The 12,869-nt window shown below is 44.0% G+C and overlaps 1 protein-coding gene across 2 annotated transcripts in view; it reads left to right on the top strand.

Annotated features, from left to right (window-relative positions):
- MAPK11 (mitogen-activated protein kinase 11) overlaps positions 1-8,855 on the top strand; it is a 254,275-nt gene extending 245,420 nt beyond the window's left edge. For both annotated transcript variants that reach the window (XM_086967388.1, XM_086967385.1), the window contains one exon: positions 8,221-8,855. In XM_086967388.1, coding sequence (XP_086823514.1) covers positions 8,221-8,294 — 74 coding nt within the window. In that variant the 3' untranslated portion in view covers positions 8,295-8,855. The remainder of the gene's footprint in view (positions 1-8,220) is intronic.
- Positions 8,856-12,869: the final 4,014 nt, after the last annotated feature.

Consider the following 12,869-nt stretch of genomic DNA (forward strand, 5'->3'; position numbering starts at 1 on the left):
GTGCCAGACTGTCTGTTTTGTAGTTTATTCCTTAAGGGTGAGGTTGGTGTTTACGGTGAATCAAAATGACTTAGCATTGGGTAAAAGTTGGAGTATGAATCTGTCCAGGTTGATGTCATTCGGCCAGGTCTGGAATAGTTGTTTGTTCTTGATAAATAACAGGAATAAAATTGTGGCGGGCTGAGCTTCAGGTAGGTGCTTGACATCCAGGTATGTATGAGGTGCAGACAGTGTTTGAGGTGTAGCATGTACAGAGCGGCAAAGACTCTCAGCTATAGTTCTATATGGTCGGCATACTAGTGTATTTTAATGCTGTTATCAGTGAGGAGAGCCGCATGGGCTCCTTGTAGAGGTTGACAATGACATTGAGGGACTCTAGAGATGATAGGGATCTTCTGTGACCTGGACCTGCCCATGTGAATGAACTGGATTATGTGGGATTAGCAGGAATAGAACCAGTGAAGGACATTGCTAGTGAGTCCCATTCAAGACTTCAGGGTGGGATGGTCAGTAGTGTTGAAGGCAGTTGAGACATTGAGTAGTACCAAATGGTATGGGTCATCTTTAATTCGGTCAGAGGGCATTGTCTGAGAATTGTAAGGTTCCCGTTTCTATGCTACAGGGTCATTGGAAGCCAGATTAGTAATCATGCAAAAGATGATTAGCGTTTACAATATTTTGCTATTGAGTATGAAGTCCTTTTTGTAGGGTGAATTCACATGCATCATTCTGGCATCTAGTGATTGGGTTCAGAATTGTCTTAGTCATTTTTTGTGGGCATTGTTGAGTCGACCATTTGGTGCTAAATTGTATGACGTCTGACAACCCAGAATAGCCTTTGTTGGTCGCTCGCCAACTTCATATTCTTTTTTTTTTCCACTGTTTGGTTATAAAAGCATGACCTTGAGCTGTGAGGGAACAGTCAGCAGAGTTTTACGCCGTAGGCTCACCAACTAACATGGAAAAAAAGAAAATGACAGGAGCATACTGGGAGATCGAGGGAACAGGCAAGCACAAAGAAAAAGATTGCGTTTTTTTGCTCAACATGAATACTTTGATTGTGTGGGTTGGAAAATGTACACCAAGGAGGAGGTATTCCCCCTTTTTAGATTGTGCCTGAAGCCACCACACGTTTGCTCAGAGGAAGAGCCATATGATGTGTAACCTGTATCTACAGAAAGGTCATAGGTGGTAGTGGTACAATGTGTTTGCAGAGTTCCTGCCCAAGATCCTGACGACAAGGAAAAAGTTACATTGGGCAGATTACGATATGACACAGTCAGTCCTTGGTGAAAGATCCAAGACTATTGAGCGACAAGGAGAACTCCTAGAAATCCGAATTGGCGCAAGAGGAGGAGGCAGAGGTTGGGGAGGTAGTCTTAGTCAAAAGGGACAATGCACTGAAGAAGACTCCAAAAGAGGTAGTGTCAAGGACGTGCCTTTCAACCTAAGCAGACAAACCTGGTTTAGAGTTTTGAGCAGGAATTGCTGGTGGCTATATGGAACATGCCTTCTTTAAAAATGCAGTAGAAGAGTCACTGCGCTGTATGAAGAAACAGAATTGCAAAGGCAATAGGTGTCCTGCAGTTCACAGGTCAGTTCTGAGGAGCCACACAGAGAAGAAGGGTAGCAGCCCAGGTATCCCTTATGCCACCTTCACGACATAGACCAGCACCCATAGTCCACTACTGCATAGGCAATACCCCATAATACCAAACCAGCCCTTTTGGGGAAGTCAGAGGGCGAAGTCACACCTCATGGGGGTTGGGACCAAAAAGCGCGCACACACAACTCTAGTAGGGAAGCACAGTCTGAGAATCCCTCAAAGAGCAGAGGTTAATTACATCCAGAAAATGGACACTAAACACAAAATAGCTTGACAGATGTATAGAACTGGTACCAAATCCTCCAGCAGTCAGGCAAAAGGCAAGAACTTGCTGAAAGGAAGCATTTCGGTGCCTAAGACAAGTGTTCAGGAGCCTTCTAAGCAAACAAGTGATCTAGAAGATTCCAAAGGAGAAAAAAAACTTTAAGGGGTCTACTCCGACATCCAGACCCATGCTAGACTTAGCAAGTTTTCAACAAGTTCATCAAGACACACAAATCCAAGACTGCAAAAAGTCATTCTGTGGCTGCCGAAAGCAGTATAGATACATGCAACCATAGATCAGTGATTTCTAACTGCATGTGCATTTGCTGAACTGACACAAGACGTTCCTGAGGTTCTTTGTAGTCCAAGTACATTACCAGGTTAAGGTGCTCCCTTTTGGGATCAAATCTGCAACAGGGGGTTTCACAAAATGCCCTGCAATGCTGGCAGTGCATCGAGGAAGCCGGGGATATTTGTCTATCCCTACCTTCGAGATTGGCTGGTAAAGGCCAAGATGTTCAGACTGTGCCAGGAAATCGTAGAGATCATACTCCACAGATTAGGTTTTTCCATGAACCTAGAGAAATCATCAACCAGTCCCATAGAGAGAGAGAGAGAGAAAGAAGGCTTTTTTGAGGGTGAAACTAAATTCCAGGGAGACAAAAGCGTTCTAAGTAGCAAAGAAGATCCTGGCACTGCCAAAACAAATTCGCCTGTACCAGAATGAACAATTTCTGACCGCAAGAGCAGTCTAAGAATGGCTCCAATGTCAGTGGTCACAGGCGACTGGGGATTGGGAGGATATAGTGGCCGTCTCAGAGAGGCTGCAGAAAAAAATAGGGTGTGGATTACAGATAACCTCACAGTGGACAGATATTTCAAACGACCAACATTGTGTAATCACCACAACAGAGGTATCCCACAGGAGCTCAAATAGAGAAACTTAATGTCCAGTGCCTACGGAGCCAGGAGGAAGAGGTGAAACACATAACCTTTATTGGAATTAAAGGCAGTTGTTTTAGCCGTAAAGGCTTTCCAGACTCTGGTCACTGGAAAAATGGTCCAATTCCAGACTATATGATCAACAAGCTAAGAGGAACAAACTTACACGTGCTGTCCGTATTAACCCTGGATATATCGAGTGTGAATACACAGAAAGGTAACACTAATATCTATACACCTTTCAGGAGTTTAGAACATAGAAGCAGACATGCTAAGCTGTCAAATGGGCTTCTTGAGCATATGGGAGTTGAAACAGCATGTGGGAGATGGGATCTTTTGAGAATTGGGCACACAGCAGATCTCTTTGCAACAGCAGAGAGATCAAATTACCCAGGTCCCACATCCAGATACCCATGCCACATGTCACTGGGGAATGCCCTATTAGTAGAGTTTGTATAAGAAACAATTCCCAACAGGTATCAATTTAAGGCAGTTAAATGTTGTATGCAGTCAGCATTACATAAGAAAGAAACAAGGAGACTCGTGCGGTTTAAGAGCTTGTTATTCACCAATTCATAAGGGGCGTTCCACATGGAAATACAGTTAGGCAGCACTGTACAGAGGGAATCATGTGACAACCCGAAGGCACTTGGTGAATAGTGAAGTATACAGTTGGTGAAAGGTGTTGACGCAAGTGCTGAACGTGAACGGCGCAAAGTGACAAAGATATATACAGTGTTGGCTCAGCAGGAATTAGTTTTAGTCACTTTAGTCATAATTTCAACATTTTTCAGGAGCCAAAAACGTTAGATGCGCCATAGAGTTGCACTGTAGTGTCGACGGCGTTTCGATCCCCGTGAGTCGGGATCGTCTTCAGGACAGGGTTGTCTGGTAGAGGTGGTGCTTGTATATACAATAACGGGCTGCCGGGTGGTCGCGGTTAGTGGCCGGAATGGCAGCGAGTCCTGTCTGAGTTAAAAGCAAGCCGATGGCCGCGGTGTTCCTGGGTCCAAGGGCGAGGACAATTAATGGGTGATCTGGAATGAGACTTGTGAAGGCGGGGGGGGTTTAGGAAGGACAGCGCCTGAGTGAATCTAGGTGGCTTGGTGCAACGATAGCTCGGGACGGTCGGGCGGCTCGCGGTGAATGGGAGTAGCTCCTAGATTCAGAACACCACGGCCATCGGCTTGCTTTTAACTCAGATGGGACTCGCTGCCATTCCGGCAGCCCGCCATTGTATATAAAAGCATCACCTCTACCCGACAACCCTGTCCTGAAGACGATCCCGACTCACGGGGATCGAAACGCCGTCTACCCTACAGCGCATCTCTATGGCGCATCCAACGTTTTTGTTGAAATTATGACTAAAGTGACTAAAACTAAGTCCTGCTGAGCCAACACTGTATCTTTGTCACTTTGCGCCGTTCACGCTGTTCACGTTCAGCACTTGCGTCATCACCTTTCACCAACTGTATATATCACTATTCACCAAGTGCCTTCGGGTTGTCACATGATTCCCTCTGTACAGTGCTGCTCAACTGTATTTCCATGTGGAACGCCCCTTATGAATTGGTGAATTACAAGCTCTTAAACCGCACAAGTCTCCTTGTTTCTTTCTTATGTAATGCTGACTGCATACATCATTGAACTGCCTTAAATTGATACCTGTTGGGCATTGTTTCTTATACACATTCTACACCCATCCCGACGTGGTTTATGGGTTTTACTCCTGTTTCTTCACACTATTAGTGGAGTGATCAGGGAAATTTGCATACTATTTTCGTCAAATTCTGTGATACTGCTAGTGATAGACAGGCACAGTCAAACATCCTTGGCACTAATTCTGATAGCACCTCTGTAGGCCAGACAGACATGGTTCTCAGATATGATGGAGGTAGCACAGACCAGGGTGATCACACCGTCAGCTCACCTAGATTTGTTAACAATTTGGTAGAGGGCAGGCCTAGAATTGGCTTGCATCCTTTCTTGAGGAGAGCGGACAAGAGGTGTGGGGTCACTCTTTTTCTGTCAACTCCTGTAAACTAAGAGTAGGAGTGCCACAAGGCTCAGCCTTGAGCCGTACTCTATTTAATGTATATCTCACTCCCTTGGCCACTATGGCAGATTCACTAGGGGCCGAAATTGTCATATGCGGATGACACCCAATTGCTCTTCTTCTGGAATAATAGCAAGGCATTCCCAGGCGATAAAATCTGTAATTGCCTCACAGCTGTGTTTGGGTGGCTCTCCCTGAATTAACTTAAATGTAATGCTGGGAAGACTGAGCTCCTCTTCTTCGGTCTAGATGCGATGGAACCGTGGCATTCTTTTCTGGTTATCCGATGACCCACCATCACCCTGATGAAAAATCTTTTGGTGAAAAACGTGGGCTTTAAATTTGATGGACAACTGCTGTTTCGCTCCCAAGTTAATTCGGTGGTCGGTACTTGTTTTGCTCTACGTTGTTGTTGTGAAAGTTCCTGTATCTGTTGTCCTTTATGGCTAGACAACCAGTGATCCAAGCCCTGATAACATCACTTTTGGACTATGGGAACGAATTCTACATAGACCTGCCCAAATACTTAATTGATAGGCTACCTGCTGGTCCAGAATGCAGCAGCATGAACAGTTTTCCGGCTACCCTGTAACTCCCATGCGACATGTTATTCTTCAGAGTCTTCTCCGGCTCCCAGTGAGAAAGAGGATCATCTTTAAGACCTGACTCGTCACCCAGAATGCTATTCATGGAACTGGCCCGGGCTATCTACAAGATAGAATTGCGTTCTGTGCCCCCCAGAGAAACCTTTGCTCTATAAATCTCTGTCTTGGCAAAGTCCAGCAGGTCAGGAGGCAGATCGCTCTCCTTACTGGGTCCCTCGTAATGAAACGAAATTCCACTGACACTTGGATGCATCAAGGCTACACCACTGTTTCAAGTCCCTAAGCCTTTCCCTCTTTCTGATCGCTCTTTCGAGATTAGCGCCAGGACACTCCTTGCAGTAAGTCATGCTCTATAAATACTCTTCATAGACCTAGACAATACAATGGGGTCAGATATAACATCTTGAATATGCAAACCGCATCCTAGCAGCTTGTCCCCCTGAGGATCTAGAATATGTACATCTGAGAACACCCCAAAAATCAATGGAAGTCTTGAGCTATGCTAGAATGCCTACCACACAAAAGTTCTACACTGCTAAATGGAACAGGTTTATTCATTTGTGTAATGAGGAAGGCAACAGAGGCTCCTTTATAAGCGTGTCTGGGTGTTGCCCCCTATATTTCGTCCAGTCTGCCCCCGAATTTTATGTATAAAAAAATAATGTACAGTTTAAATATTTTCTGCCGGTGGCGGGCGCTCTGCGTTTTCCATTATTTGTTTTATTGGCCACAAGCCTAGTTGCTTAGTGATGGGTACTGGGGGCTAAATACAACATAGGCGCACCTCCTGGTTGTTGACACACACTCACTTCAGAGTGTGCATGTCAGGTTAGCCGACTGCCTTACTGCGGCCAGCTCAACATGCGCACTAGAGGCCTATCACTATCTGTGCATAGTGAGGGAAGGGGTGTGGGCAGTCTCAGCTCCCTGCTCTCAGAATGGGCGCTGGGTTCACCTGCTCGATCCAATCCTGGTGTTGCTCTCAACAAGGGAACAGTGTCTGGATTGGCCAGGACTTGTGACACTAACGGCGAGTGCACACCGAGTCTGTGGAGTCGTGGCCAGTCTACAAAGTTACATCCTGACCAAAGGTAGCCCTCTCTGAGACAGCACTAGACACACACCACCATAGTCTAAAAAAAATATGAGGTCATGTAGGGCATACTTGGCTGAGGCTGTTTGTGAATGTTAAACGTTCTGTGCTTATAAATATTATTGCCCGAATCTTCAGACCTTGCAACTCCCATTGGTCAGTTTGATCAGGCTGTGCGTGGCAACATATATTGTAGGTGTGTAGTGTATTTATTGTGCGAGTTTCCGGAAGCTTTTCAGATGCAAGTTTTAAAAAAGAACACCATCTTTGCTTACTGCGTCGCACAACGAGTTACAAATTAACACAATTGGCGGCTTCTGTCAATTCTAACAGGGTAATTGGTCACTGTCCGTATGGGTTCTATAGCATTTCTCTGACTTATCTGCATATGTGCAGTTTAATCGTACATTTCCTTTTTTGCATGCTTGGTTGATATCTCTTCCCCAAACTACATCTACACTGATGTTGTATGAGGAGCTAGGAATTTTAAGTGTCTGTCACCGAACCCAAGTGGAGATTTAGCTCTCCCGTGACTTACACTATATTAGTGATAGGCATGTTGCTAGTGCGAGGTATAGGAGGGTAGAGTTTCAAATTTAGTGTCTACCACATTAACATTTAGAGGCAACACCAGTCTCTCCTACAAGAGGTAAGTGGCTGAAAGTCTTATCTGGTAACATGTAACATCACTTTCTGCCAAATGTAGGCAGAGTATTAGCAGTTGATGTGACCAGTAACTGGAGCGATGCTAGATCTCAGTCTGGAGTAAGACTAATGAGATAGAAACTATTCTTCATCCCCTACTGGGCTGTCCTTTTTATCACAATGTCAGTGGGAAATAGCTACTTCTTCTGTTTAGGGCCCTGAATGTAAAAAGAGCAAGTGTTTATGTGCTTTGCTACTGCACTGAAATACCCTTGTGTTTCTTGGTTGTCTTTTTTTTTCTCACAACATAGTTTGTGTTGACAGCCGATCTAGGTCTGGCTGCACCAGGGGCGCCAGAAATGCACAGTAATGATTAACTATACTGATAACAACATTTCATCATTACAGTTATACCATTTTTGTTTTATGAATGTTTGAATACAACTTTTTAATACAGAAAATTCAAAGAAATATGAGATAAGTAGGTCTAGGCCCTCCAATGTGAGGACAATTATGTTCAAAATCCGGTCCCGATACAAAACAGTCACATCTGCAGTCCCTCTATATCGGGAGCTGGAGGAATAGGTTCCAGGTAAAGCCCTCGATAGTGGTTGTGTCTACCATTTAAACACTGCTTGGCAGATCGGAGTGAAATTCCTGAATTTGTGACGGTCATCTCAGTCACTGTATTCTCCGATTGCTTATCTAGATTCTTGTACAGTTATGTGTTTTTATTTCTTTAAACTTATAATTCTTAACCGTGTTATGGAATGTTCAGATGTTAGGTGGTTTTATGTTTTTTTTAAATCCAAATATACCAATAAATTCAAAATGCATACCAAATCAATAAATTAAAGATTTTAAGATCATCCAACTGCATTTGCCCCTCCCTCTCCTCCCCCTACCAGGAGGTATGACTACAATGCTGGTGGTATGTGTTTAACTTAAGTGGCAGATAACTTTTTAGTACTCCAATGTTCTCAAATGGTGTTTTCTTTTTGTTTTCCAGAACTTACCTACGAAGAAGTTGTCAGTTTTAAGCAACCAGATTTTAATATTGAAAACTTGGAGATTGAACAGTGACTGGAATCAGAGTAACTTGTGTGCTCTGCCACACAAGGAAGACTTTTAAAGCATAGCATTACACTTGCAGAAAAAGTTTTATTATCCAAAGATCCTGAAGATGAAGTTGAAGCCAGTAATGTGAACTTTGGACCAGGGACTCTTTGCTTTCGCCTTGTATCATGATTGTAATCCCATAATACTCTAAACTGAGATAACGCACTGTTAATGTCTACCAAGGTGCACAGAGTACTTTGTTGATCTGTGTGAGATTTGTGCATGTCTTGCCGGAATTGTGCTGCCAAAATCAAATTTGCATTTTCTTTCCAGTGTTGGCAATGTACTTACAATTGGGCTATGAATGTATGTAAAAATGAAATGTGGCGTACAAAACTGTTTTCTCACATAAACCTGATTTTTTTAAATTGTTATTTATAGCTAGTGCCTTTCAGGAAAAATGGAGCATGGTAGAAAGTTATAGGTAGTAGTGAAACTTGTGATGATATGATCGGTATGCTGGATGTACCTTGAATGGTCTTGTGCATCACAAACATGAGATCAATAAACTTGTTTGCCTTCTTAGCGCCGTGAGATTGTTTTCACCTAAATGTGTAATTTTACATTTACTCTTGTCTAAATAATGAGTAGTTTTCTATTGAAATTAAATGTGTCCACTAACCTATGCATAACTTTCAATGCAGGAAATAATTTATTAAATACAGTTGTTGCTTGTAAATGTGACACAGCATTGCCCAATGAAGATTTCAATAATAGATGCCCAGACTATTTTGGTTAGCAGTAAGATCGTTATCAGACAGTGACTGCACCCAAAAAAAAACAGAAAAAAACTTAATTTGGACGGTATTTCGGCCCATAAAAGTAACATAGGTACAGCAAATAAACATTTTTGTTTAAAAGTTAAAAACCAATACTACTTTCTTTTTATTAAAACTTGACCATGAATCTGGCTCAACAAATGCCCTCAAAACTATATAAAAAGTAAACCCTCTAGACCTACATTTCTTTAATTAGTGGCTTGTCAAAGCTCTAAACTGGTGTATGCAAATATAATGTTCCACACAGACCAAATGATCCTTCTTACAATTTTTATTACTTTTACTACTTTTATGGTTTTACTTTTTTATCTAATATTTCACATTATAAAAGTTATATAACTTAAGACAATTGATATCACAATTTGTTATCTTCATTATTCAGCTAACGTCATACAAATAACACAATGAGTGTCAACATCTTTGAAATCACAGCTATCTACAAAAAATGAATCAACACACCCCCACACACTCACTTCTTGCTACTCCACAATCACAACCTTGCACAAAACTCTCACACTCTACACCCTAGAACAACACTACATGCACAGATGAAAAGAATCCGGGTGGTAACATCAACCCTCTGTTGCTGCGCTGATAGCCGGGGTGTTACTCTTGTTGGTCAACGCACTTTTCAATGGCATCAATACATTTCTACACCATCTTCTTCAGGACCTGTTATTTTACAATTTATAACGGGTGGAAGGAGGGGGGAAAAGGGTCTGTAAACATTAGGTACGAAGATTTCCAATGGCACACTGGTACACTATCCAGGCATTCAGTTGAACCTGTCGCTCTAAAGGAACTAACTTTACAAACAATGTCGTCTCTTGGTTTATCTTTGTTGTTAGTCTCCCAGTGTAGATGGGGATCATAATGCTTAAAAATTCCTCCCAATGGGTTGTGGTTCTTTGATTTCGTGATGGAATACGATGTAGGCTCTATTCCAACTAGTCACTACTCATTTGCTCATTTTAACTCCGGAGTCGTGGTCCTCTCTAGTCATGACGCCACCTAGCGGTGTATTACTTGAAGTAGTCTCCCTGCCGTGTTTGTGAAATTAGTTCCTTTAGAGAGAGCGGTTCAACTGAATGCCTGTGTAGTGTACCAGTGTGCCTTTGGAAGTCTTCATACCTAATGTTTACATACCCTTATCCCCCCTCCTTCCACCCGTTATAAATTGTAAAATAACAGGTCCTGAAGAAGATGGTGTAGAAATGTATCAATGCCATTGAAACATGTGTTGACCAACAAGAATGTGACACCCCAGCTATCAGCGCAGCAACCGAGGGTTGATGTTACCGCCCGGATTCTTTTCATCTGTGCATGTAGTGTTGTTCTGGGGTGTAGAGTGTGAGCGTTTTGTGCAAGGTTGTGATTGTGGAGTAGCAAGAAGTGAGTGTGTGGGGGTGTGTTGATTCATTTTTTGTAGGTAGCTGTGATTTCAGAGATGTTGACACCCATGGTGTTGTTTGTATGACATTAGCTGAATAATAAGATTAAAAAAATGTGATATCAATTGTAATAAGTTATATACCTTTTATAATGAGAAATATCAGATAACAAAGTAGTAAATGAAATAATTGTAAGAAGGATCATTTGGTCTGTGTGGAAAATTGTATTGTATGCCCCAGTTTAGAGCTTTGACAAGCCACTAATTAAAAAAATGTAGGTCTAGAGGGTTTACTCTTTATATAGTTTTGGTTTTTCTCCCCCTGTTCCCTGACCTGTAGAATTATTCTCCCTACGGGGGTGCCTAGCTCATGTTGTCAACAAATGCCCTCTGCATACCAGTTCTACCTATTTCTTATTCAACATAAGCCAACCAGGAGATCCGGAGGCTGTTATCACAGGCAGCCAATCAAGTATTATATCTCTAGTCAGTGATGCCTTCTCCTTACTACTCTAGATTGACAACCAGAATATTAGTTCTCTGACCAGGGGGATCTAGAGGGTGGGCTTGCAAGTTGGCCACACCTTCATGAGGCTCCCTCTGTTCGGTGTCGGCAAAAAACATAATCCTGCCCAATATGCATCTACGTCTTCCAATTCTGCAGTGCAAGGTATAGTGAGGGTCCTGCGCTCCCTCTGGGTGCAAACATTCCTAGCAGACCGTTACTGCTGGGGCACAGGTGCCAAATTAACTTACTGGACCCGAGACGCTCACAGAACTCCATGAAGGTGGCTGCAAGAGAGCTGTGATCCACTCATCACGCACAGACTACTGCTCACCTGCGGCTGGAACAGCAGGGTGAAGAACTCCTTGCCAGTCGTGGACTGAAGGCGAGGGGAATCTAGGGATAACAACTGGCAGAAGCATGGATCAGCCGGCGGTGAGGCTAGCAGAACTGCTTGACTATGGCGACAACGGAGGCCTGGAGGTGAGAGGGGGCAGGGCGGCTGTGCTCTGACGCTCTGTCTCAATTTGCGGCCCGCTATAGGAATCTGACACGGGCCATGGTGAGAGCCACTTTGAAATTCCAACTGGCTTGGGCTTGGCCTGACGGGACACCTTGCCTTCACACACCCCCATAACAACCCCCCTGGACATGAGCAATTCAGTTCCCGAGCGTGGGGCTGAACTAAATTTTCTCGCTGGATCAGAGTTGGAACTATTCAGATCTGAGCTACAAATACGGGACATTTCTGTCTCCCCCCGCTGCCCCCCCCCGCCCCCTGCTCCAGCAAGGAGTGGAGGCTGCACCTGAACACCACAGGCCAGCTGTACACCACCAGAATTTAGCCACAGGAGCAGCCAGGGAACATCACAATGGCCCCACATACTCCAATTGCTCACATACTCCCTGCATTGCTGCCTGCTAAATGTCATCTCGTGTGAAACTGGCAAGCCAGAGGGCAAGCAGGTGAAGCTTCAATTCAGCCACGTAAGTCGGCAACACCGACCATGAACATATGGCAGAGGAAGGCCGTATGGAGCATACCACTTGTGAGGATGATGTAAAGGCCCGCCTCCTCACGATGTGGCAAAGCCTCACATCGATAGAGGCCAAGATGGGTTCCATGAGCACACGAATGGACTCCAGAGTGCAAAAACACAATAGAAGAATCGGAGAGGCCGAGCACAGAATCTCTCCAATAGAAGATGCTGCTGTGCAAAGAGCATCAAGTTAGTAACATGGAACGTGTGCCCTGAGGGTTATTGCTGCAAAGAATGAGGACTTGGAGGTGTGCTCACGGAGGAACATCTTCAGAATCCTTGTGGTTCCGGAGACAACCAATACAGGTAACCTGGAGTAGTATGTGGATCGCCTACTCACTACTACTTAAGGATCTAATACCTTCTGCTCACTGTTGATAGTGGAGAGAGCTTAAAGCTCACTCATGAACAGACCCCCTCTAGTAGCTACACCGCGACCCATTGTGGCCAGACTGTTAAATTACAGAAACCGCAATGCCTCCCTCCGCTTGTCTAGGGAAAGACGTACGCTTGAGTTTGAGGGAAACGCTATTGCCATTTACCCTGACAGCACAAGAAGCTTGGAAGAAATTTCTTCAGGTCAAGTAAAAAACTCCAACCGGCCAATATCACGTACGCCATGTTGTATCCGTCTCGCCTCCGAATCACTCACCAAGGAAAGCGACACTTTTTCACCAACCCGCACCATGTTGCAGATTACGTACGCAAACTACTGCGTAGTCCGATTCGGCCAGAGCAAAACTTGTCGGAGACCAGATCCCCGTCCCCCAAATATTGGGCCGGGACTGACTACTTGTACCTCTTCCTTTTGGAGATGGACTGGGC

This window comes from Lissotriton vulgaris, chromosome 1_1 (assembly GCF_964263255.1).
Source record: "Lissotriton vulgaris chromosome 1_1, aLisVul1.2, whole genome shotgun sequence".
Taxonomy (NCBI): Eukaryota; Metazoa; Chordata; class Amphibia; order Caudata; family Salamandridae; genus Lissotriton; species Lissotriton vulgaris.